The 27,897-nt window shown below is 39.4% G+C and overlaps 1 protein-coding gene across 2 annotated transcripts in view; it reads left to right on the plus strand.

The window, feature by feature from the left end:
- The first annotated feature begins 633 nt into the window (after nt 1-633).
- FAM20B (FAM20B glycosaminoglycan xylosylkinase) overlaps nt 634-27,897 on the plus strand; it is a 51,421-nt gene continuing 24,157 nt past the window's right edge. The window contains exons 1-3 of one of the 2 annotated variants that reach the window (XM_077157115.1): nt 634-806; nt 13,682-14,191; nt 24,566-24,652. In XM_077157115.1, the coding sequence (XP_077013230.1) occupies nt 13,815-14,191; nt 24,566-24,652 (464 nt within the window). In that variant the 5' untranslated portion in view covers nt 634-806; nt 13,682-13,814. Of the gene's footprint in view, nt 807-1,266; nt 1,393-13,681; nt 14,192-24,565; nt 24,653-27,897 lie in introns of those variants that run through there. The other variant, XM_077157116.1, reaches the window with a different exon arrangement.

The following is a 27,897-nucleotide window of genomic DNA, read 5'->3' on the forward strand; positions in this document are numbered from 1 at the left end:
GACTAGTGCAATAGATAGAAGCTGAAAACGGATAATATAGTAAACTAATCACTATTTCGTTAAATACTCCTAAAAGCATGTATCAGGGAGCTCCGCTCTGGTCTGAGGAAAAAGAAATCTGTATTCAGTGGATGACAGGTGGCCTCTTTCAGGCAAGAGGGATACATTTATACAGGCAGAACCTCCAGGCAGAAATCCGAGCAAATAAATGAAAGGGGCAAAAGGAGAGAAATTGCCTCTCATAAATAGCACTTGGCCTGGGCAATCCCAAATGTCCAGTCCCGCTGCCTGGCTACCTACCTGCTTAAGAAAAGCAGGAAGGGAAAAAGCAAAGGCAAGAGAGAGGTGAAAGGCCGATTGATGTAAGCAGGGCGGGGCGGGAAAAAGAAGGTAAGCGTGAGCTGAGAGAGTTAAGCGGCGCCAAGCCGGGATGGAAAGGGTTAAGGATGGGAGGCGGTGGGGGGGGGGCCGAACTGCACAGAAATGGCAGACTCCGCCCACCGGAGGACGGGGGCAGGGCCGCGCCGGTTGAGCCCTAGGATTGGTCGCCGGGAAGGCGTTACGCTAGGACGGTACCAACGGTGGCGGGCTGAGGAGGTGGGGGTGGGACGGTCGGCTCAGCGCCCGGAGAGGTGGCCTAGGAATGGCCCGGCCGGAGGTGGGCGGGAGCCGCAGTGGCGGTGGCGGCTGGGGGCTGTGAGCGCGGCGTACGGCTGCCCCTTCCCGGAGGCGGCGGGGGCGGCCGGGGCCGTGCCGCAGGGCACGGCACGGCGCGGGAGGCCATGGGGCGAGCCTAGAGCCCGCAGGTGAGCGGCGTGGGGACGCGGGCTGACGCGGGCTGACACGCGACCCCCGCCCGCGGCCGCGGGACGGGATGGTGAGGGCGGGCACGCGGGCGGGGTGCGGTGCGTGGCGTGCACCGGGCGGGGGCCGCTTGAGGACGGAGCGCCTCCCAGAGGGGCCGAGTTTCCGTACCCCCAGCGGTCCCTGAGCGCTGGCGAGCAGGTCCGGGAGGGATCCCGTTGCTGCCTCAGAGACCGGCCCCATCGGCTTCGGGGTGGCCTCCCGCGGACGGTCGCAGGTCGCTGCTGAAGGGACGCGGCCTTGGCCGCCGTCTCCTGGGCCCGGGACGTTGGTGAAGCTGCCTTACTTGGGGACACCTCGGGTCGCCCAGGTCCTGCTAGTGACTAGCTCTCGCCCCTGGGCGGGGTCCCTAGAGCCGCCTGGCCTGGGTGCCACCCTCGAGGTCCGCCGAGCGCCCGTTGCGGCGGCCCGGGGAGGAGCGCGCGCCCGCCTGGTCCCTACCCGGACCCCCTCGTGGCCGAGAAGCGCGAGTGACCTGCAGGCCCGAGGCGGGATCGACAGTGCCTAAGGGTCCGCGGTGTCCTCATGGTGCGTCCCCCCTCAGTCGGTCACAACTTAAGGAAATGATATGGTACTCCAAAGTGGGTTGCGCTTGAGATTTCATTTCCGGGTGCGATGGCCCTGCGATTAAAAACGGACCAAAATGTTACATTAGTGATGAATGTGAACAGTTGTCAAGCTGTGTCCTCGATTGTGGGGTCTGATAAAAGAGTCATTCTAATCAGGCTTCGGTTACCTGCAAGTCTCCTGGTAGGGACGCAAGGGGTTGAAGGATGTTGGAGGGAGAGTGGGGGGAACAAGATTGGTCCTTATGGAATTATTACTTAGTTTTTTTTTTTTAAAGGCTGTATCACCATTTGGATGGATGAGTTTATAATTTGGGAAAATGAGAGATGCTTAATACTACGACTTCAATGAGTCTAGGTAGGGCCAGGTGTCAGTATCATTTCCACCCAGCCAACTTCTTCCTGGAGGTTTGGTTTCTCACCTTCAAAAGATGGGGTTGGACTGTGGGGTCTTTTAGCTTTTAAATCTAAGACTTTACACATCTCTGATTGGTAAAGTTAAGATTGTGGTTTATTAGCCATGACTCTCCTCCTTGACTCACACATAAATTTAATGGGGTTGTATTATTTTCATGGGGTTAAGAGACCCCAGTGTGCTGCATATTATGAACGTTCCTGGAGTTTAAGCGGAGCCTTTGAGCTAAGGGACTGAGAGCGCTTCCATATATATTGTTATCAGGACATGCCTTTGAGGCATTGAGGTATAGGTGTTAAAGGTGCTGCTAAAAAAGTATTTGCCTAGACTCTGCTGTTCCAAGGCAGATTTACAATTAAATTCGTGTTTTACAGTAATAACTTTGCTGAAGTTCATGAAGATGTTGGACTTTGGCCCCTAAAACCATACAATGGAACCAGTCAACAGGAGGCCTTTCCACATTTTAAAGTGCTATCAAAGAAAAATAAATAGGCACAAGCACATAATTCAGACTCTCACTCTCACTGCTAAATAAAGTGCTGACGTATAAATGGATGGAGGTAAACAGTGATAAGGAAATCTTGGAGTTTGAATCTTTCCTTCTCCATGACTGGTGAAAATGTAACATCGATTCTTGTGTTTGTTTCTCTGGATTAATACAAATAGCAGTTTTTTGGTTAAAGAAGACAAACACATGCACTGCTTTTCTTTCTGGGTACTTTGGATTAAGGAACAAACAGAAATTTCAGTTTCTGTCTTTATTTTTTCATAATCCTTTATATAATGGAATTATGTTATTACATGATTTTTAGTCCATTCTCTTGATTTCCATTTGTAGAGACTCCCAACACAGCCTTGACATTTCTTCATTTTAGCTTTTCTGAGTTTTGAATTCCTGAATGAAATTCTCTTAGTTTACTTTCAGTACAGCCTTCAGCTTCCTACACTTTGGGTGACTATTATTTCATTGATATAAACCCTGAAGCCATATACTTCAGCTCTTTAATTGATAACTTTTTAGAATAGCGAACCACAGTGGTTGTCTCTTGGTAATTGCTGCAGTCTCATAATAGAAGCAGGAGGCTGGCTGCACTATGTATTCTGTGGTAACAGTAACAATAAAAAGGAACCCATTTTCTGAAGCTTGATGGCAGGTCATTCTTGGGATTAAGTGCCAGGTGGTTTTGTGATTAGAGTAGGGAGTACGGTAATTAGTACATTTTTATTTCGTACCTAGCAGTGCCTGTGCGTAGTAGGTATGTAGGAAACATCTGTTAGTTGAAAGAATAAATGGAAAACAGTATGAGGGAAGGACATATATTCTAGTTTATATTCTAAATTGTTTAGCTCTGCTTTTTGCCAAAACAAAACCAAGAAAATGTGGTTTGAATTCCTGATGAAAATATTCTACTGAGATGGGTATATATAAAGGCTGGTACTTGCTGGAGCTGCCTTGAGAATTAATTCTATGCATGTAGAGTATTCTAGCCACAGTCAGGTCTAGGAACAGCCCTTGGTGCTCAGGTAAGGTGCAGCTTCACACCCTTGCTCCTTTAGCCTGCCTTTGCTAGGCTAACTTAGCAGTCAGTATTTTTGCATTAATAGAAGAATCTTTGGCTCATCAGTAGAGTTGACCCTGACTGCTCATCTACTCCTTCACGTTGAGGGTAGGAGAGGAGAGTTATCCTTCCTGAAGGTGCTTATCCAGCAGCTCCTCCTATATGTATATATCTTTTCCTCTTTTCTTTCCTTGAGCTTCTTCAAGGATGCTACATGAATTCATTAGCAGGGACCTAGGATGTAGAGAAGACGACCTTACTTTGCAACTGAAACCCAGCTTCTGACCACTTACAATGTCAACATGGCTGCTGGAACCACCTAGAAGAAAGTTGTGCAGGTTTAAATCTGTTGTGGATCCCAGAAAAGCCAAGTTCTTTAATCCTCATTCAGTATTGCTGGGTGGGAGCTTTTTGATGGTTTTCATGGAGATGTGACCCACCAAGTTGTGGGTGATAACTTTTGGTTAGATGGTTTCTGTGGTTGTGTCTCCACCCATTCAAGGTAGGGTTCGTTATTAGAGCCCTTTAAGAGGGAACCATTTTGGAAAAAGCTTTAGAGCCACAAGAGCCAACAGAATGGACAAAGCCTACACAGCCAGAGACCTTTGGAGATAATAAGGAATATGCCCCCGGGGAGCGTCATGAAATAGGAAGTCTGGAGAGAACGCTAGCATATGTTGCCGTGTTCACCATGTGCCTTACCAGTTGAGAGAGAAACCCTGAATGACATTGGCCTTCTTGAGCCAAGGTATTTTTTCCTGGATGCCTTAGATTAGACATATCTATAGCCTTACTTTAATTTGGGCGCTTACACAGCCTTAGAATATGTGAGCTTGCAACTTAATAAATTCCCTTTTTAAAAGCCATTCAGTTTCTGGTATATCGCATTCCGACAGCTTGCAAACTAGAGAAGAAGTGTAATACAAACATCTCACTTCTTACTTTGTCTTTCTTAACAAAAACAAAAGAAGTGCCTCACTTCGGACCTGGAATCTCGGGATGCATTGGTCTTCTAGTATGAGATGAGAAATGGAGGCTGATACAGAAAAGAGCATTGAGTTTTGGTGCATATTTGGGGTCTGTACTTTCCAGCAAGGTAACAGCCCTAGGGAGACATGTATTAATTTGGAGATCAAGGAATGTGACATTGTGAATATGTAAAGAGGACAGAAACAGATACAGGTGAGGCAGTAATGTCTGTCATTCCATGCTCTTAAATGTTGACTTTCTGATTTATGCATATAGCAGTGTTTCATTTCTCTAATGTTAGGAAATAAGAGATTATGTGCCAAAATTCTTATTTTAACTACACTTTTGTAGAAAAAAATTTTATTGTATTACATACTTAGTTTTCTTTTAAAACAATATAGTTTAATCTTTCTTTTAGACTCAGGTTAGGATTACTAGCATCCATTACTGTTAGTAATCAAGCAATACTTTGAGGTGATTGAAATATGAATGCAGTTTGACCCCTCTGCTTTTTGTCTTCTTGCATCTGCTTTTTATAGTAAGTCTTTCTCTTTTTTCAGCAGTGGGAATGCTGCACTTTTGTTGTTGTTAGTATCTTGATGCTCCCTTTTTTTTTTTTTTTTTTTTTGCATAGGCAGGCACCAGGAATCGAACCTGGGTCTCCAGCATGGCAGGAGAGAATTCTGCCTGCTGAGCCCCCGTGGCCCGCCCTGCTGCCCTCTTAAATCTGCAGCTTCTGATCTTCTGTGGAGTAGGGACCAATTCTGCTTCCTGAAATTGAATATAAAGCAGCTATACAGCTAAATAGAGGGTCTGTTGGCTTTTCTCTGAGTATCAGCATAAGAACTTTATAACTACTATTTTGACTGCCTACAGGCCTTTTTTGTTCTTTTCTTGTTTCCCATCCTTAGTTTAGATTGCGAATTTGTACTCTGTCTAGATGCATTTATATTCCTTCTGTAGAAAAAAAGAAAATAGTATGGAAGTACCAGTGTTGGTTCTTATTTCAGAAAGCATTGCCAATAAATAATCCTTGAAGATCTGGTTCCAACCCTGTCTTATATCATTCTTGGGTAGTGTATTGGATCATATCCATTCCTCTCTGCTCCCTGTCCCAGACAACTACAGGAACCAGGTTGACAATAGCAGTGGCCTTAAAAAATGGAAGAAGGGTATGCAGAAGGCAGCAATTTTAAATTGTATAATGTTGGTATGCATGTAAGATCTTTCTCTATTTTTTGCTGTATTGTATATCCCAATTAGTTATAGAGCTTAGTTTCCCGTGTCAGTAACAGGGGCCTTCTTTAAACCAAAGAATTAACATTTCAGAAGAAATTCTTACAACATAGAGGTCTCTCTATTACTTCACTCCTTTTGTTCAACAAGCATTTATTGAGTACCTCTCATGTGTTCTGCACTCTGCCAGGTTACTTGGAAATACAAAGAATAAAACATCCCCCCCTGCCCCCCCACCCCCATCCTCAAACAGCTTACAGTATGATAAAAAAGACAGGCATGCTGTATATTCATTTTTATATTACAACAAAGGGATCATGTCTGGTGCATAATTTTAGCACAGACCTGCTTGGGGTACTGCTATTTAGAAAGTGATCTCCTGTGGCCTATGTAGCTTGAAACTCCCTAGAGCACAAGGTTAAAAATGTAAGGTGGTATTGCATAAAGCTTATATACCTTTCCAAGAGCTGTAGTGAATTGAATAGTAAAAATAGAAGGTATGCAAAAATCTGAAGGAAAATGTTATATTCTTCGAATTCCATTTTTCTATACTGTACAAAAATTACGTTCTATAATATAACCTTAAGTGATGGTTATATACTTACAATTGAGTAGGAAATGCTTAGAACTTAGGGTTCTCCATTATACCTGGCCCATTTAAAGCAGAAGGCAAATTCTTAGGCATTTCCACAGTTTCCAGATCAGTGAACACTGCCTGTGTTGGTTTTTTTAGAACAATCCTTGTGAGCAGTATGAGTTTTAAATTTTTTATTTTCATTTTTAAAGGAGAAGGGTTACCACATCCCCATTCAAATCTCCTATTTGGCTAAAAAAATAAAAAATAAAAAATAAAAATAAATAAAAAAATGAAGAAAAGGAGAAGGGTTAGAATTGCCCTAGATCAAGGTTTACATAGGACAGGGTACAATAATTAATATTTTTTTCCAGAACTTAAACACTGTTTATTGCCTCTTCCATTTTTAATCTCACACCACAAAAAACGGCTCTCTTAAAGCTTCATTAGTGCCTAGTAATCATTTTAGTTGGTGTCCTTCACAAGAGACTGTTAGAGGATTTCATGTAAGGGACGCTGTGTTTACAGGTATGAATAAATGTTTAAGTGAAAGAGAAAACAATGAAGAAACTCTAATATTAGGAGCAATTTGAACTATATGGGAATTAGATTTTTTAAGCCAGTAACTTTAAGTTTAATATAAGGCTTTTAAGAGCTTTTAAGACATGCAAAACTGCTATGTTTGAAAAACAGAGTTAATTTTCCAAATTGAAGAATATTGTGAAGGACATTATATTTCAGACTTTTTCCTGATGTGGAATAAATTCATGCTTTTCATCTGTTCCATTTACATTGAATGTGGGATAAGTGAACTTTGTAGAGAGAAGAAGCAGGCTTGTCAGGTTAGTGGCATGGCCTCGTGGTCTTCTGCTTGCTTCACATGGTACCCACTGTGAAATACAGTCTCGTCTACTGCTCAGATTTAGGAATAAGTATGGTTCAGGGATGCAGGACTGCTAATGACTGTTAAACTCTTAATGCATGTGTTCTGTCCTGATTATGTAACTGAGAAGAGAGAAAAAGGATATTGGCTCCAGCAAGAGTCATTTTCTTTGTCATTTTTTTTTCTCTCAGGAGGTTATCTTTGGGTTTTTGATGTAATATAGCTAACATTTAAGTGGCTCATTCAGTTACTCAACGTGGTATGTGTAGTAATGTCATTCATTCTTAATAATACCTTTATACGTTATGTAACAGTGTTCTTGTTTCCATTTTTCACACGAAGAAACTGAGGCCAGAGAGGTTAAATCACTTCCCATGCTCCATAGTAAGTGGTAAAGGCATTCTGAATCCACAGCACACACTCCTAACTCTATAGAGGAACTTATATTTAGAATAAGGTAAATTAAGAAGCTCTTTCTAAAGTAGACATTTATCAGGGAAGGAAAAATATACTTAGATTCTGATTAGATATACTTATTTTATTTTTAGTAGAAACCTCCCATGTAAAGATGACAAGGAAGAATGATGTTCTGTTGTGACTTGTGGCAGGCAGTGGGTGGCAATGCAGGAGTGGTCTGGTTTTTTGGTGGGAATTCAGGATTTATTCAGGTCATAAAAACTTTATGCCATTTGGTATTGGAGATTTTGACTTTCTGGATGGAAGCACAATGCTAAGTGAAAAGATTTCTGAATGTTCTTGATTTTACTTATAATCACTGCCACTAACCTTCTAGCAGGGAGGGGATATAAATTCATAACAGCTAATAATGTAGCACATTGCTCTAATGTCACTACCAGTTAAAAAATGAAAGAGCAGTATATCAGACTTAGCCCAGGTTGGAAATGTGTGCTTATCTATTTTGTTTTGTACTAAAGGGTTGTGATTTTTGCTATTGTCAGTGCTTTGGCTGAAGTATAAAGATTAGGCTTTAGAAATTGGGTGTGTGTTGTGTGAACTTGTGTATGAAGTTAGCCTCATTTGCTCTTTGTATGTCTGAGTAGGGCTATAAACTATATAAATGGCTTTTAGTAAATAATCCAGTTGAAAATCTATTTCTTCTTGTTTTACCTTTAAGAGACTTTATTAGTTATTTATATTCTTAAACAATGAAGGCAGAAAATAAATAGAAATGGCATAACTTTCATAATGAGTGTAGTGTTCCGTAGAAGGCATTAATAATAATTTACAAATATGACCTAATAATTTAACAGTCCTATCTTTATTGGCATTTAATGGCTAATTTAGTGTTTACTCCTTCCTTAAGACAGTTATTTTTAGTTGCATAATTTATTTCCCTACGTCCTCTCCTTGCATATTTGTAATGTCCCCAAAATAATTGATGGGGGCTAATATATATAAGAATTATTGGTTGGTTATAAAACCAAGTTGATTTTTTCCCCACTGCCACTTTAGATGATACTAAAAGGTGAGAACCTTTAATAAGGATAAATAGTGAATAAGGATGCGTTACAGTTATCTATTGCTGCTTTATAAACTACCACAAAATTTAGCAGTTTATGACAGCGATTTGTTACTTCTCATAATTATGTAAGTCACGTAGGCTCAGCTGTTGTTTCTTATGTCCATGTGGTATAAACAGGGCTCACGTGTGGCCATATTTAGTTGGTACCTCAGTTGGTGTTGAAATGCCATCGATAGCTTTCACTTCCTGTCTGACAGATCAGCTGGCATGTTGCTTTTCCACTTTTGTGGTAAGATTAACTGATTTGACCACTGAAATGGAAATGCAAAAAAGGGACATTACTGAAACTTTAGCTTTTAGTTGCTTTGAACAAAGGTAGGGATTTTTCCCCTTTGACCTTAGAAATAGTATGAGGTCGCCACTTGATCAGAGATTTAAGGGGACTCTGCTGTTAATGGCTCTTGGAACTTATTGATGGCTTGTAAAGGGCCAGGGTTCTCATGTTCCTCAGCAGCCACATACATTGAGTTTCATCACATGATGACTTACAAGCCTTGGCACTGGCATGTTTTTCTTTATATATTCCTCCAAATATCAGCCAGACTCTTGAACAGAGGACTTACTAAGACCTCACTTTTTTTCTGTGGAACCTTTATCTCTTCTCCCAAAACAGTTTTATAGTCATATATTGTCCTTATAAAATATTTATTGAACATGTAGGACTTATGTGTATTTGAATGTGAATGATGAAAGAAATTGAGCCTCTGAAGCAAGCTTTTTTTAGCTGTTGTGAAACCAGGATATTTAGTAGGACAATTCTTTATACAGGTCTACCTTCCAGAGCTCCAAACTGGGAGTTCGTGTCGGCTTTTAGTGCGAAAACTATTTATAAATATACCATTTGCATTGCCTTTTTTATATTTAACATATTTGAATTATGTTATTACTTGAGCCTGTTTGTTCTTTGAAGAAAACATTAAAATAAATTACCATAATATAACTGGATAGTGTTATGCTGTTTGAAGCCTTTATAGTAGAAAGCAAGGGCATAAAGTAGAGCCGGCAGACTCCTCTGGTAATGCTAGTAGGGTTTTCGTGAATAGCTTAGAATGTACCCAATGATCTTGCTTTAGCTTAGTATCTGAAGTGTAGTGTATGTATATATATGTATATGAAGTATAGTATATGGGCATATGTATGCTGCTTGTTTCCAAGAAGAAAGGTGTATAATTTAGCATAGAAATTCTGTCTTGGGCATTCTCCCCTCTCTCAAATATAAAAGGATGAAGTGGCTCATTCTAAACAGTGACTAATATACCATCATTAGAAAATGAAATTATTCTATATCTTGCTTCTCATAAATTTTTCTGGAACAAGAGTTCTGCAAGCTCATAGACTTAATAGAAATTCCACTATGATGACTATGTCGTCAGTTCTTTCAAATGGCTGAGGGAGTAGTTGCTTCCATCTAAAAGAAAACTTCTTTTTGAACTATTCAGTATTTCCTCAGAAAAAGAGACACTGTACTCAGAAACGACCAACCAAACTGCATCATGAGGGTGTTGGCAGAGAAGCAGCATGACAAAAAAAAAAAAAAGGAGGAATCCTGACATCCTCTGCCAATATCAAGAGACCAGTTGATACATACTCATTTTTTAAAATGTTTTTTATTATTAATATACTATATATACAAAGAAAAGGTGGAAAAAAAGCAATGATTTTCAAAGTACACTTCAACAAAGTAGATACAGAACAGATTTCAGAGTTTGTTATGGGTTACCATTCCATTATTTCAAGTTTTTCCTTCTAGCTGCTCCAAAACACTGGGGAGTAGAATAAATTTCTTTTTCTTTTTTGTTAAAAATAACATAATACAAAAAAATAAATTTCAAAGCACATTGCAACAATTAGTTTTAGAACAGATTTTAGAGTTTAGTATGGGTTACAATTCCACAATTTTAGGTTTTTACTTCTAGCTTCTCTAAGATACTGGAGACTAAGAGAAATATCAATATAATGATTCAGCACTCATTTGTTAAACCTGACCTTCTCTGTATAACTCCACCATCATCTCTTTAGGGCTATATGGGCTATGTCCATTTTAGCTTTTTCATCTTAGAAGGGGATGGGGGGTGGAACTAGCTGATGTTCTGGAAAGGCTGGCCCCTCAGTATTTCAGGATTTATCTGGTCCAGGGACTCATCTGGAGGTTGTAGGTTTCTGGAAAGTTACCCTAGTGCATGGAAACTTTGAAGAATCTGTGATGCCCTAGATGTTCTTTAGGATTGACTGGAATGGTTTTGGTTGGGGTTTGGCAAGTTATGGTAGGTAGCAGTGTCTAAATGAAGCTTGCTTAAGAGTGACCTCCAGAGTAGCCTCTCGACTCTGAGATACATACTCATTTAATACTTAATATCAAAGGACATTAACATCAGAGTTCTGAAATATCTGCAAAGTCTCATTTGTAGTAGCTTGTTTTGTTTAGGTTATTAAGGCATCTGTCCTTTCTGTCTGTATTAGGTACTGCAAGAAATTCAAAGGTGATTAAGATCACAAAGGAGCCATGATTCTGATAGAGAAATTAAGAGCTACTTACAAATTATTTTACGTGGCCTACTATAGTTAATTCTGGTATGAGGAATTGCAAGGGAAAAGGGTAGCTGCATATAGCGGGGGTGTGGGGTGGGAGGGGTGGGGGGAGATGGGAGGGGATCAGAGTGTGTTTAATTGGTCCGTTTTGGTTGAAGCTGAGAAGAGAAACAATAAGCATAATGTCCTGCGAAGTAGATTGAATCCATTTAGGGTAGGGCTTGAATTTGTAGATGAGTAAAATATTTGATTAGAAAAATAATTTTAGCTGTATTATCTAGGTTGGAGCACCTGGATGCTCAGTTCTTTCAGAGGTTCAATAGGAGGATCAAGAATGGCTGTGGGAATGAAGGGCACTTGAATGTAGCAATGCCAAATCATAATCTTCCTCCTTCCACCAGGATGTGGTGACTAATCACAAACATGAAAACTTGTTTAGCCTCATTTTTTTAACCTCTCCTCACTACTAAACTACATAGGTAAATAGTGAAATACTAGAACAATTGAACTCAATTCACTTGATGTAAATTTCAATCATGTAAGTGGGTGAATTCTTTGCAGCCAACAATTGTATTGATAAATATGTTCTTCTGAGCCTTTTCAAAAGGTAATAGGATTCTAAAACTTAAAAGCACATAAACTCAGATTTGCTGAGTTGGACAGTTTGTTTTACCTGAATTTGGGAGATACGAGAACTTCCTATTGCATTGATGATAGAAAACCCCAACAACCCTAATCTTTTTGCTAATTGCTGGGATATGATATACTTTTCAACCCCAGTAGAGGTTTGTGGGTAAACCAGGCTTTGATCCTGAAGGATGCTATTGTAAAGAAAGTAAAAGTCTGTTCAGCTGACCCTTTGTGCCAGAATTGTACTGCATTTGTAGTTAGTGCATCTGGAAGTACTAAGGAAGCACTTGCTGACAGCTAGATTTCCATGTTGCTTTTTGTCATTGTAACCTGGGTCAGTTATTGTGGAACAGCAAATTGAAGGAGTTGTGTGATTTAGGTCATGTTGGAACTAGCAAAAATCTCAGAAACCTGCTCTGCTAGCACTGCTGTTAGCAATCATCCCAGGGACCTGTTTTACTGAATCATACCAACTTGATACCTTCAGAATTACACTTGAATTGCTTTTGCTTCAGCTAACACTGTTATATACTCCCTGGGAGACCATGATGAAACAAAACAGGTGGCTGGGGATAATTAGAATTAGCATTTAACTTTTACTTTCTGTTTCTTTCATGAAAATGAACAGGAAGAATGATTAATCAATGGGAGTAAACTGCATGTCAGCTGGCTCACTGTAGGATATTGCCCTTAGAACACACTCTTGTTCTAGTAGGCTGTTTTTGAATGTATTTCCAGCTGTTGATCTCAAAAGTTTGGATGAGAGTGTCTCAGCCTGAATCATTTGCCCTATCTTTTGTATTGGTTTTATTTCTTCAATAATGGTTTGAGTTGTTAAATTATTTGGAGAGTGAAGTAACACCCTGTTATTTTCTTGTCATCTTTGTCTAACCCCAGTGCTGTGCTGTCATAGGCATATAGCAGAGCAAGCTTGAGTATGTTTTGAAATGGTCGTGTGGAGTGAAAAGCAACCCGTCAGCGTTCAGATGAGACGGAATTGTGTGATTGTTGACACCCTTGCCAAAATCTTGTATTAGGAATCATTTATCTTGAGAATTGCCCAGAGTGTGGTATGCCCTACAGTGGAAGTACCACTTCTTTATGTCTGTGCATCAGTACCCCTGTTTTTGCCAGACCAGTCCAGATTTAGTAGTGCTGCTGGAGTACCTGGTTTCCTTGGTTTTCTGATCATGTTCTACTGATAGCCAGATGGTATAGAGATATGTTTTTTTCTTGACTTAATTGATCCAGATTTGATTATCTGTATTTTACAGGGATCTTAATTTTGAAAAATAATGAGTGGAGACTGATTAAGTAGAAATATGTGTCTGGGTGTTGTATTTAAATATGTGAGGAGCAGATATGACATGTCCAGGATTACTGGATATTTGGATTTGGAGGAGTTATTGTTCTACTCTGTACCCTCTTTAGTATTGGGGGAGTTCTTGTCTTAACAACTGGTCATAAAACTTGTATGTAGAGAAAATAAGAACTTTAAAGATACCAAATATTGGTGGTTTGGGGTGTTCAGAAGTCTTTTTTGGATTTTGAAAGGCATAAATGAAAGTTAAAGAGCTATCCATATCTTAATGTTTTGTTTTTATTTCTCATTGTTTTGGTTATGTAGGCATTTGCCAAATTAAGAAAGTATCTAATGTTGAGTTGTACATTGCCAGCATGAGTCCTCCTAGATGGCTCTGCATCCCATTTAAAAGAGTAGTATTTCCTTTTAAATTCTTTGTGTACCCTATTCTTGCTTACAAGAATCTTCCCTGGTTTAGTTAATTTTAGATTATTGGGTCTTCTCAAGCATAAGATTAGCAAGGCTGAAAGGATAAGGTATAGGGGCTTGAAAATCAGGGGTGAAAAGATGGTATTTCTGATCAAATTTTGCTTTATACTTGGGCTTGCAGGAATTGCAGGAGGTGCTACAGAGAAGACATGGACCAGCGTGTATAATCATGGACTCTCCTTGCTAACCATCACCACCTGCTCTCCTTGATAAGCAAGAGATCGGGTCAGGGGGGACAAAGAAAAGAGGTCAACATGAAGCTCAAACAGCGAGTGGTGCTGTTAGCAATTCTCCTTGTCATCTTTATTTTCACCAAAGTTTTCCTGATTGATAATTTAGATACATCAGCTGCCAATCGAGAAGACCAGAGAGCTTTTCACCGCATGATGGCCGGCTTGCGGGTGGAGCTGAAACCCAAGCTGGACCATACCTTGCAATCTCCCTGGGAGATTGCAGCCCAGTGGGTGGTTCCTCGGGAAGTATACCCTGAAGAGACACCAGAGCTGGGAGCAATCATGCATGCCATGGCCACCAAGAAAATCATTAAAGCTGACGTAGGTTATAAGGGGACACAGCTGAAAGCCTTACTGATACTTGAAGGAGGTCAGAAAGTTGTCTTCAAACCTAAGCGGTAAGTCTTCATCTTGGTAACTGTTCATTCATTTAACTTGGGGATTATATAAGAGCGTTTATCTCCTTCTCTTGCTATTCTCTTCAGTAAAATGGGAGGAACAGACTAAACCATCTTTGAAGTCTTGTGATTCTTGGAGTAGGGAAAATTTATAGGAACATGTTTTGGTTCCATTCAAGATTGAATTTTTTGACAATTAGAGTTACTCTCAATTTCTGATATATCAGATATCTCATATGTGCCTGGTATTAGATATAAAATGAATTGGTTAGGAAATAAGCTTGTCACAAAAAGTATGCAATTAAAGACAGGATAACCACATGGCAGGAATGCTTTAGAATTAGGTTTGCCTAGAGTTGGAGTAGGATTTGGATGCATGTCTAACTTCCCTTTCAGCACTGAAGCTGTGATTCTTTCACCTGTTTTAAGCAAAGAACTGGGCCACTTTAGTTACCTGGTTTTTCTACTCAAGCCAGAATCCCAACTAGAGAAATGGGTTGAATTGTATGTTGTTACACAGTGATCCCTTTGAACTTTTGTAGGGATCTACAGATTCTGTAGTAAGGTTAATAGCAAAAGTAGTTTTCTGCAGGTATATGAACTTGAAGTAGGTTAACATGATGCTGATATATATTACATATTAATATAATATAATGTTATATAATATAATTTATTGTATGTCATTAATATATAATTATATTAATGATATAATATTACTATATTATATAATACATATTCTTATTTTTTGTCAAGCATTACTTATCTGAATATTCTCAAAGTTCATAATAGCTAAAATTCTTTGTGTACTAGATGTGTTTTCATTCCTCAGTGGAGCTTTTGAGGAAATTATTTTTTTTTATTTTTATTTATTTTTTTTTTTTTTAAAGGAAAGACAGAGAGAAGGAAGGAAGGATAGAAGGAAGGAAAGAAGGAAGAAAGGGAAACATCTTTAAACATTTTCTTGTTTTATTGTATTCTGTTTCTCCGTTTTTGTTACATGGGCTGGGGCCGGGAATCGAACCGAGGTCCTCCGGCATAGCAGGCAAGCACTTTGCCCGCTGAGCCACCGCGGCCCGCCCAGGAAATTATAACATATACCTTTGGTCTCCTGTTCTTTTGGGAGAAGTATGTGGCCACTGAGATCAAATTTTCTTTGAATGAACAACATGAGCCAGGCATTACACTAAGTACTTCTATGTCTGTTAATGCTTGACAGGGTCACCCAGCAATGTGGTTGGAGCTGGGGTTTGTACTCAGATCTGTCAGAGTTTTGAGCAGTTTGTTTTCTGCCACACATGTGTTTGCTTTCCTGTACATGTGATGAATGGAGCACCCATCATAAGAAATCACCAGTTTAATTTTGAAATATGATCCCTGACTTCTAGGTTTCAAGCCTGAGAGAAAGCAAATGAAAACTGAAAATTAAATTTGGGTAAAAAAAAGAGTTGTGGTTGTTTGTGCTCAAATCAGAAGCAGTCCTTTCCACACAGTGCTTCATACTGGAGAATTAGCCCAGGTTCCTTGCATATCAGTGAATTGTATTCAGATGAGGTAGGTATAATTGGAAAGAAGAGAGGTCAGACTGGTGAATAGGAGAGGTGGCAGCAAATGAATGTACAACCTTAGTTACCACTTGCTTTGGCATTTATCTTATAACCTTTCCAAGTATCCCTTTACCTTTCTCTTCTAGATGATCCTGAAAACCACTTCCATTTTTCTCCCAAATATCCATATTCTCACTGTGCTGCCCAGCTTGAAAACATCTGCCAACTTCCTATTGTCCAACAGACGGAAATCCATTCTCCACAGCCTGATGGTCAGGCCGAACTCTGTCTGATCCATCTCTGTAGACCCAGTCTTACCCTCCCATCCTCTTTATTCCTGACCAGACCACCCAGCCCCCACCATCTCCTTCCTGAACAGCTGTGTCTGTTCCCAGCTCTGGGGTACTCACCTTCCCCACACAGCGAGCTGCGTGGGCCCCTGCAGTGGGTGATAACTCTCTCAGTCACTGTGCACACTGACCTGTGCTGCTTTACACCAAGAACCATTGCAGGCTGGGGAAGGTGAGTATAGGTTTAAGTGCTTGTAGAAATTGACTCCAGTTCTTAAACATCCAGTAAATTGCTATTCTGACCCCAGGGCCTCAGAGGCTATTTAGTCCTAGTCTAAGTGCAAATTAATGTCCTTGGTCAGACTTTGATGTCCTTCACCAGAAGGATAGGGGTGATTTACTGGCAGTTACTGTGTGAGTTTTGCTGCTCTGTCAGTGATTTAAGATGGATCACTCTATGCTGAGAGAAAGATCTAAGTCCTGACTACTAAATCAAGACGTGTACCTTTCTTTAATAGCTACTGTGATTTTAGCATTTCTTGTGCCTGGTTGTCTGTGACCTCTCAGAAATAGAAGATATGTATAGGTAGATGACATATATGGGAGTACAGTGACACTTTTATTTGTACATTTTGCCTTACAGTATAAAGGTGATTTTTTTGTCAATCCATTGTAGAAGTAAATTGATAACTTACAGGCAAAAATTGCAGTTATAGTGGAAAAGGAACAAGATGGCAGGGGCCTAGAAGTGGGTAGAAGTGACTGTGTTTGTTAGAAGTGTTGAAAGGGACCTTGAAGTTTAGCTAGTCTAGCCATTCCTTTTACAGATGAGGAAAATAAAAACCAGAGAGTTATCTTTCCATATCTCACGCAGCCAAAAACATGAACTAAGGATCCAGGCTTTCTGAACTCTGGTATGTTCTTTTTTTTTATTTTTTATTAATTAAAGAAAAAAAGAAATTAACACAACATTTAGAAATCATTCCATTCTACATATGCAATCAGTAATTCTTAACATCATCACATAGATGCATGATCATCATTTCTTAGTACATTTGTATCGATTTAGGAAAAGAACTAGCAAAACAACAGAAAAAGATATAGAATGTTAATATAGAGAAAAAAATAAAAATAATAATAATAGTAAAAAAAAGAAAAAAAGACAAACAAACAGACAAACAAAAAATAACTCTATAGCGCAGATGCAGCTTCATTCAGTGTTTTAACATGATTACTTTACAATTAGGTATTATTGTGCTGTCCATTTTTGAGTTTTTGTATCTAGTCCTGTTGTACAGTCTGTATCCCTTCAGCTCTAATTACCCATTATCTTACCCTGTTTCTAACTCCTGCTGGTCTCTGTTACCAATGACATATTCCAAGTTTATTCTCGAATGTCGGTTCACATCAGTGGGACCATACAGTATTTGTCCTTTAGTTTTTGGCTAGACTCACTCAGCATAATGTTCTCTAGATCCATCCATGTTATTATATGCTTCATAAGTTTATTCTATCTTAAAGCTGCATAATATTCCATCATATGTATATACCACAGTTTGTTTAGCCACTCGTCTGTTGATGGACATTTTGGCTGTTTCCATCTCTTTGCAATTGTAAATAACACTGCTATAAACATTGGTGTGCAAATGTCCGTTTGTGTCTTTGCCCTTAAGTCCTTTGAGTAGATACCTAGCAATGGTATTGCTGGGTCGTATGGCAATTCTATATTCAGTTTTTTGAGGAGCCGCCAAACTGCCTTCCACAGTGGTTGCACCTTTTGACATTCCCACCAACAGTGGATAAGTGTGCCTCTTTCTCCGTATCCTCTCCAGCACTTGTCGTTTTCTGTTTTGTTGATAATGGCCATTCTGGTGGGTGTGAGATGATATCTCATTGTGATTTTGATTTGCATTTCTCTAATGGCCAGGGACATTGAACATCTCTTCATGTGCCTTTTGGCCATTGGTATTTCCTCTTCTGAGAGGTGTCTGTTCAAGTCTTTTTCCCATTTTGTAATTGGGTTGGCTGTCTTTTTGTTGTTAAGTTGAACAATCTCTTTATAAATTCTGGATACTAGACCTTTATCTGATATGTCGTTTCCAAATATTGTCTCCCATTGTGTAGGCTGTCTTTCTACTTTCTTGATGAAGTTCTTTGATGCACACAAGTGTTTAATTTTGAGGAGCTCCCATTTATTTATTTATTTCTTCAGTGCTCTTGCTTTAGGTTTAAGGTCCATAAAACCGTCTCCAATTGTAAGTTTCATAAGATATCTCCCTACATTTTCCTCTAACTGTTTTATGGTCTTAGACCTAATGTTTAGATCTTTGATCCATTTTGAGTTAACTTTTGTATAGGGTGTGAGATACAGGTCTTCTTTCATTCTTTTGCATATGGATATCCAGTTCTCTAGGCATCATTTATTGAAGAGACTGTTCTGTCCCAGGTGAGTTGGCTTGACTGCCTTATCAAAGATCAAATGTCCATAGATGAGAGGGTCTATATCTGAGCACTCTATTCGATTCCATTGGTCGATATATCTATCTTTATGCCAATACCATGCTGTTTTGACCACTGTGGCTTCATAATATGCCTTAAAGTCCGGCAGCGTGAGACCTCCAGCTTCGTTTTCTTCCTCAAGATACTTTTAGCAATTCGGGGCACCCTGCCCTTCCAGATAAATTTGCTTATTGGTTTTTCTAATTCTGAAAAATAGGTTGTTGGGATTTTGATTGGTATTGCATTGAATCTGTAAATCAATTTAGGTAGGATTGACATCTTAACTATATTTAGTCTTCCAATCCATGAATGTAGTATGCCCTTCCATCTATTTAGGTCTTCTGTGATTTCTTTTAGCAGTTTTTTGTAGTTTTCTTTGTATAGGTTTTTTGTCTCTTTAGTTAAATTTATTCCTAGGTATTTTATTCTTTTAGTTGCAATTGTAAATGGAATTCGTTTCTTGATTTCCCCCTCAGCTTGTTCATTGCTAGTGTATAGAAATGCTACAGATTTTTGAATGTTGATCTTGTTACCTGCTACTTTGCTGTACTCATTTATTAGCTCTAGTAGTTTTGTTGTGGATTTTTCCGGGTTTTCGATGTATAGTATCATATCGTCTGCAAACAGTGATAGTTTTACTTCTTCCTTTCCAGTTTTGATGCCTTCTATTTCTTTTTCTTGTCTAATTGCTCTGGCTAGAACGTCCAACAAGATGTTGAATAATAGTGGTGATAATGGACATCCTTGTCTTGTTCCTGATCTTAGGGGGAAAGTTTTCAATTTTTCCCCATTGAGGATGATATTAGCTGTGGGTTTTTCATATATTCCCTCTATCATTTTAAGGAAGTTCCCTTGTATTCCTATCTTTTGAAGTGTTTTCAACAGGAAAGGATGTTGAATCTTGTCAAATGCCTTCTCTGCATCAATTGAGATGATCATGTGATTTTTCTGCTTTGATTTGTTGATATGGTGTATTACATTAATTGATTTTCTTATGTTGAACCATCCTTGCATACCTGGGACGAATCCTACTTGGTCATGATGTATAATTCTTTTAATGTGTTGTTGAATTCAGTTTGCTAGAATTTTGTTGAGGATTTTTGCATCTATATTCATTAGAGAGATTGGTCTGTAGTTTTCTTTTTTTGTAATATCTTTGCCTGGTTTTGGTATGAGGGTGATGTTGGCTACATAGAATGAATTAGGTAGCTTTCCCTCCACTTTGATTTTTTTGAAGAGTTTGAGGAGAGTTGGTACTAATTCTTTCTGGAATGTTTGGTAGAATTCACATGTGAAGCCATCTGGTCCTGGACTTTTCTTTTTGGGAAGCTTTTGAATGACTGATTCAATTTCTTTACTTGTGATTGGTTTGTTGAGGTCGTCTATTTCTTCTTGAGTCAAAGTTGGTTGTTCATGCCTTTCCAGGAACCCATCCATTTCATCTAAATTGTTGTATTTATTAGGGTAAAGTTGTTCATAGTATCCTGTTATTACCTCCTTTATTTCTGTGAGGTCAGTGGTTATGTCTCCTCTTCCATTTCTGATCTTATTTATTTGCATCCTCTCTCTTCTTCTTTTTGTCAATCTTGCTAAGGGCCCATCAATCTTATTGATTTTCTCATAGAACCAACTTCTGGTCTTATTGATTTTCTCTATTGTTTTCATGTTTTCAATTTCATTTATTTCTGCTCTAATCTTTGTTATTTCTTTCCTTTTGCTTGCTTTGGGGTTAGTTTGCTGTTCTTTCTCCAGTTCTTCCAAGTGGACAGTTAATTCCTGAATTTTTGCCTTTTCTTCTTTTCGGATATAGGCATTTAGGGCAATAAATTTCCCTCTTAGCACTGCCTTTGCTGCGTCCCATAGGTTTTGATATGTTGTGTTTTCGTTTTCATTTGCCTCGAGGTATTTACTAATTTCTCTTGCAATTTCTTCTTTGACCCACTCGTTGTTTAAGAGTGTGTTGTTGAGCCTCCACGTATTTGTGAATTTTCTGGCACTCCGCCTATTATTGATTTCCAACTTCATTCCTTTATGATCTGAGAAAGTGTTGTGTATGATTTCAATCTTTTTGAATTTGTTAAGACTTGCTTTGTGATCCAGCATATGGTCTATCTTTGAGAATGATTCATGAGCACTTGAGAAAAAGGTGTATCCTGCTGTTGTAGGATGTAATGTCCTATGAATGTCTGTTAAGTCTAGCTCATTTATTGTAATATTCTCTATTTCTTTATTGATCCTCTGTCTAGATGTTCTGTCCATTGATGAGAGTGGTGAATTGAAGTCTCCAACTATTATGGTATATGTGTCTATTTCCCTTTTCAGTGATTGCAGTGTATTCCTCACGTATTTTGGGGCATTCTGGTTCGGTGCATAAATATTTATGATTGTTATGTCTTCTTGTTTAATTGTTCCTTTTATTAGTAGATAGTGTCCTTCTTTGTCTCTTTTAACTGTTTTACATTTGAAGTCTAATTTGTTGGATATTAGTATAGCTACTCCTGCTCTTTTCTGGTTGTTATTTGCATGAAATATCTTTTCCCAACCTTTCACTTACAACCTATGTTTATCTTTGGGTCTAAGATGTGTTTCCTGTAGACAGCATATAGAAGTATCCTGTTTTTTAATCCATTCTGCCAGTCTATGTCTTTTGATTGGGGAATTCAGTCCATTAACATTTAGTGTTATTACTGTTTGGATAATATTTTCCTCTACCATTTTGCCTTTTGTATTATATATATCATATCTGATTTTCCTTCTTTCTACACTCTTCTCCATACCTCTCTCTTCTGTCTTTTTGTATCTGACTCTAGTGCTCCCTTTAGTATTTCTTGCAGAGCTGGTCTCTTGGTTACAAATTCTCTCAGTAACTTTTTGTCTATAAATGTTTTAATTTCTCCTTCATTTTTGAAGGACAATTTTGCTGGATATAGAAGTCTTGGTTGGCAGTTTTTCTCTTTTAGTAATTTAAATATATCATCCCACTGTCTTCTAGCTTCCATGGTTTCTGCTGAGAAATCTACACATAGTCTTATTGGGTTTCCCTTGTATGTGATGGATTGTTTTTCTCTTGCTGCTTTCAAGATCCTCTCTTTCTCTTTGACCTCTGACATTCTAACTAGTAAGTGTCTTGGAGAACGCCTATTTGGGTCTATTCTCTTTGGGGTGCGCTGCACTTCTTGGATCTGTAATTTTAGGTCTTTCATAAGAGTTGGGAAATTTTCAATGATAATTTCTTCCATTAATTTTTCTCCTCCTTTCCCTTCTCTTCTCCTTCTGGGACACCCACAACACGTATATTTGTGCGCTTCATATTGTCATTCAGTTCCCTGATCCCCTGTTCAAATTTTTCCATTCTTTTCCCTATAGTTTCTGTTTCTTTTTGGAATTCAGATGTTCCATCCTCCAATTCACTAATCCTAGCTTCTGTCTCTTTAAATGTACCGTTGTAGGTATCCATTGTTTTTTCCAGCTTTTCTACTTTGTCCTTCACTCCCATAAGTTCTGTGATTTGTTTTTTCAGTTTTTCTATTTCTTCTTTTCGTTCAGCCCATGTCTTCTTCATGTCCTCCCTCAATTTATCGATTTGGTTTTTGAAGAGGTTTTCCATTTCTGTTCGTATATTCAGCATTAGTTGTCTCAGCTCCTGTATCTCATTTGAACTATTGGTTTGTTCCTTTGACTGGGCCATATCTTCAATTTTCTGAGCGTGATCTGTTATCTTCTGCTGGCGTCTGTGCATTTAATCAAAGTTCCCTGGGTGTGAGACCCAGGAGGTTGAAAGATTTTTCTGTGAAATCTCTGGGCTCTGTTTTTCTTATCCTGCCCAGTAGGTGGCGCTCGTGGCGCTCATCTGTCTGCCGGTCCCATCAGTAAAAGATGCTGTGGCTCCTTTAACTTTGGAAAACTCTGGCTGTAGGGGGTGGTCGCCAGCCGAAGCGGCTTGGGGGAGTGCCAATCCGAATCTCCCAGCCGGCCCGTGGATCCGCGCGTGGGGAGGATTGCCGGCCTCCGCGGCCTGGGGGAGTGCCTGTCCAACTTTCCCAGCCGGCCCAGGGCACCAAGCGTGGTGGGGGGCGCCGGCCTCCGTGGCTTGGGGGAGCCCTGTCCAAATTTCCCAGCCGGCCCGGGGCGCCAAGCGTGGCGGGGGGGGCGCCAGCCGCCGCGGCTCGGGGGAGTGCCTATCCACCGTTCCCAGCCGGACCGGGAAGCCACGTGTTTGGAAGGGACCCCGGTCGCCGTTCTCCGCGGCTTGGGGATCTCCGATCCAATTCTCCCAGCTGGTCCAGAGGGCCGTGCGTGGGGGTGGGGGGCGCCAGCCGCGGCGGCTTGAGGGGACCACCTGTCCAACTCTCCCAGCCGGCCCGGGAAGGAGGGAGGGAGGAACCCCGGCCGCCCGCCGCCCTGGCCTGGGGAAGCCCGCTCCCCTCGGCGATCTCACTGGAGCGGGTTCTCCCAGCCAGTCAGCCGTCCCAGAATGGGGCACACTGTCCTCCTGGTGTCTGTCGTGGCTCTGGAAGCTGTTCTGTATCGTTTCTACTTCCCTAGTAGCTGTTCTGGAGGAGGAACTAAGACCCCCGCGTCTTACTAAGCCGCCATCTTCTCCGGAAGTTGTTCTTTTGTTTTTGATTCTTGCATCTTTTTCTTTTCCTTCCCTCCCTTCCTCTCCATCCCACTCCCAGTCCTGCTCCTGGAGTTACCCTGAATTCCTCCAGGGTTTTACATTTCACCCCAAGCAGCTTTTGGATGCCTTGGAAAACTCTCTGATGTTACAGTGAAAAGAAAGCACTACTTGTCACCACACATCCTCCTGTGGCTCCACTGGAATCCTGATAAAGTATTCAAGGACTGTCCCCTAGCTTTATGCATGGCCCATTGCTGTAGTAGAGAGAGAGATGTGCTTGAACAGTGTTAGCTTTTGCTGCAGTCATGTAAAAATTGAGATTTTTAATTTGGGGCTAGCCAGTATAATGCCTAAGTAATCCTTTGATACTAGAAGCAAAAAAATTAATTTGAGTGTGTTGACCATGCTGAGAAGAAATTAGTGTCCAACTGGATGATGGTGATAGGTTGTCTTCTAACATAAATGTTTCATCACTTTGTCCTGAAGATGTTCTGTGGACATTACAGTGGTTTCATTTTATATTCTAAGGGCATTTGAGTTGAAGGTCCCTGCCTCATAGTTGTTTCAGCAGTGAGAGCTGGGTATTCTTAGTGGACCAGTCTTCTTCACTTCAGTCTCAAGTCATTGCTATTCCACAGTTCCCTCGTAAAGCCTGATGGGTCTCTTTTTCATTCATGAAATGTAAGGCAAGTGAGCTGTAAATGTCATAGGTGAATTAAGTATTATTATTTTCCCAATTAATACATTTAAAATATCTTTTTCATGATTAGAAATAACCCCCTGGTTCAGTCCCTATTGTTGTAGATAAGGAATCTGAGACCCAGAAAAGAGAAGGGTTTTGTTTAAGGCTACAGTCAGATATGACAGAGCTACACCCAGCTCTCACTCCTACTCCAATACCCTTCTACTACATCCTCATAAACGTAAAAAATGAGGAAAGACATGGCTATTTAGACAACTTTTTTAAGCCATTCTGGTAAGCTAAAGTTTTCATTAGATATTTTCCTTCATTTCTTCAGTTCTGTCTAATAGACATTTTAATAAACATTTATTAGGCACCTAGTATAGGCTCAGCATTGTCTTGGAGATACAGAGATGGTCCTTGCCTTCCAGAAAATAAACTGTGGTTGTACTTAAACCAGTATCAGCAACATTAAAAGCTCTTTAAAGGGGTAAAAATAACATCTTCCATGATGTTCATGGGATGATGGCTGACCAGGTATAGAATTCTTGTTTGTTTCTCTCCCTTGTCTTCATCCAGTGGTTTATGGTAATCTAGAATTGTTCTCAAGATTGACAGAGATGGTGTCTATAGAGCAGAATCCCAGGCTTACTGAAGTTTATATTCTGCCTCTAGCGCTGTCACGTCTGGTTCTGATGTAATTCATGTCCGCATCTGTGCTTCCTGTTCACTCTGCAGGTATAGCCGAGACTACGTGGTGGAAGGGGAACCATATGCCGGTTATGACAGACACAACGCGGAGATAGCAGCCTTTCATTTGGACAGGTATCTGTCACCATAGTGGGTTTTGTTCACTTGGTTTCCTTTAAAAAATCTCTCTTGAGAAGTCTCGTGGACTTCTAAAAGGGACAATGCTAATAACTCTGACCCATTGCTTCTTTTAGATAGTTGATTGACTAGTTCCATTACATTTTTATGACCCCATCATCATTTGGGTGGCACCAGGAATACCAAAGTTTTGTTATATTTTTAGATCATTTCATTCCTGGCAAGCCCTCTGTCAGTTATAAGTAAAAATGTTCTTGGTAAATAAAATGGCAGGATGAAAATCAACATTTGAACTCAAATCCCTTCTTTGAATTTGTCGTAAAAGTCGTCCTCAAATCCTGTTTTTTTGTTTGTTTCTTTTGTTTTCATTTTAAGTTATAGTGACTTATCCCCATATTTTGGAAACATATATAGCATGATATATATAATGATCTTTATTGTTCTTACAAAATATGTACAGCTTCAACAACCAGAATAATTCCGAAAGAAAAATAGACATGAATCCTAAATTAATTACTTTTCTCGGAAAAGTACATTTTTTTTTCAGTAAGTTCCTAGTCAAGAATCTTGCAGGAAAACTATCTGGTATTCTGGCTATTCTTCTGACCAGCTCTTTCATCAGGGTGTATTTAAAAGAAATTCACAATATTAAATAAGTGACTCTATAAGGAAACCAAAAGAAAATAAGGTTTTTATCTTTTCTCTGGATTGGGAAGGATTTTTCTCAACATAAAAGCAATAATAAAAAATTGCCATGGAAAAGTTCAGTACTATTGATGATAAAAAAATTAACTTATCTGTCAAGAAACATCAAACAAAATTTTGAAAGCACACAATAAACTAGGAGAAAATATGTGAATCTAATGTAGCCTAGATATTAATAGATATTAATGACCTTATACAAATCTTATTTGTGTAAATGTTTATACAAATCTATACTAGTTTATAAAACAAATAGGCAAAAGATATAGGCACTTCCCTAAATAAGGATTATTTATTCCCTAATAAATATGGGGAGAAAGTTTATCCTCAGCAGTAATAAAAAATCCAGTTGAAGCAATGAGATACTGTTTTTGCCTCCTGAAAATAGTCAAGATTAAAACAAGATAACGTATTAATGTAAGGGATACATTGAGACTACATTGCAGGGATACATATATATGCTCCTTGTGGCATTGTTAATTGGTTCAGTTTTTCTTTTAAGGACTCTGGCATTATGTATCAAAAACCTTAATGTTCCTATCCTTTGGTAACTACCTCTCTGTGCAAATATGTAGGAAAATTACAAGATGTTTCTAGGGAGTACCCTAGAGAAATCATTAAAAATTCAAAAATTTATATGCAGGGATCTTCGCTGTAGCATTTTCATAGTGAAAAACTGGTAGCAACCAAAACATTTAATGACGTGGAAAAAGTTAAATGTTTGTTTATAGTGTCATAAATGTTTTGCCATCTCTTTTAAGATCTAGAGGTGAAGGGTTGGGTAAATTCTACCTCTCATTTAATGGTACCTTACAGTCAGTCTTTTCAGGACCTTGCTTACTTCACTTTTTTCCTTAACCCCCACCCCCTTCCTGTTTCCCTGAACACCAGCAGTATAGGAAGATTGTTGTTCCCCATATCCATACCAATAGTTCATGTTTTTCAACATACTAATATTTTATATATCTGATATATATAAAGTGGTATCTCATTGTTATTTTGCTTTGTATTTTCCTAATAACTGGCAAAGTTTAGTATTCCTTATCTTTTCATATGATGCCTATTTGTTATCTTAGAGTGAGGTATTCTTTGTATAATAATTATTACTTTTGATGTTAGATATAATGTTTCATTTTAAGACTTCTGCTTTCAAGATCTTATTTTTTAAAGCCCTTCTCCACCATAAAATCTGAAAGATGTTCTCGGGCTAGTCACCCTGCCCCTGTTAGCTGCCGCTACAGCCAGGCACACTGTACTGTGATATTGCCCCTTTGTGCTAAGCTGGCTCTTATTTGGCCTGGCAGTGGTCTCTGGACAGGGAAACCTTCTTTGCCTTCCTGACATTCTTCTGCTCTAGGTTGCTGCGTCTCCATCACATTAAGATTTAACTACTTTCTGTTGCATCAGGGAGTTCTTTTGATTTTTTTTTAAATTGAGAAATCTTCACACACATGCATTCTATACATGGTGAACAATGAGTGGCTCACAATATCATCACATAGTTGTGTATTCATCACCATGATCATTTTTTACAACATTTGCATCACTCCAGAAAAAGAAAGAAAAAGAAAAAAGAAAAACTCATACATACCATATACCTCACCCATCCCTTTCATTGACAACTAGTGTTTCCATCTACCCAATTTATTTTATTTTTTGTACCCCCTGTTTATTTTTTATCCATGTTTTTAACTCATCTGTCCATACCCTGGATATAAGGAGCATCAGACACAAGGTTTTCACAATCACACACACAGTCACATTGTAACCGTTATATCTTTATATAATTGCCTTCAAGAATCTAGGCTACTGGAATACAGTTCAACTGTTTCAAGTACTTCCCTCTAGCCACTCTAGTACACCATAAGCTAAAAAGGGATATCTATAGAATGCATAAGAATAACCTCCAAGATAGCCTCGTGACTCTGTTTGAAATCTCTCAGCCACTGAAACTTTATTTTGTCTCATTTCTCTCTTCCCCCTTTTGTCATGAAGGCTTTCCCAATCTTTTGATGCCATGTCCCGGCTTATCCTGGACTTTCTGTCCCATGCTGCCAGGGAGATATACACTCCTGGGAGTCATGTCCCACATAGGAGGGAGGGCAGTTAGTTCACTGCTGAGTTGGCTTATAGAGAGTGGCCTCATCTGAGCAACAAAAGACCTTCTCTGGGGGTGATTCTTAGGCCTAATTTTAAGTAGGCTTAGCCTATCCTTTGCAGGAATAAGTTTCATAGGGACAGACTCCAAGATTGAGGGCTCAGCCTATTGATTTGGTTGTCCCCACTGCTTGCAAGAATATCAGAAATTCTCCAAATGGGGAAGTTGAATATTTCCTCCTTTCGCCCCATTCCTCCAAAGGGACTTTGCAAATACTTCTTTATTTGCTGCCCAAATCACTCTGGGATATATCAGGATTTCACACTAACCTGGACAAACCAACAAAATCTCACACCCTATTCAAGATCCCATGTACTTAATGATGTTCAACTAAGCTGACCATACAAGTTAAATTAGAAAATGTACTACCTGAAGTATAAAT

This window comes from Tamandua tetradactyla, chromosome 4 (assembly GCF_023851605.1).
Source record: "Tamandua tetradactyla isolate mTamTet1 chromosome 4, mTamTet1.pri, whole genome shotgun sequence".
Taxonomy (NCBI): Eukaryota; Metazoa; Chordata; class Mammalia; order Pilosa; family Myrmecophagidae; genus Tamandua; species Tamandua tetradactyla.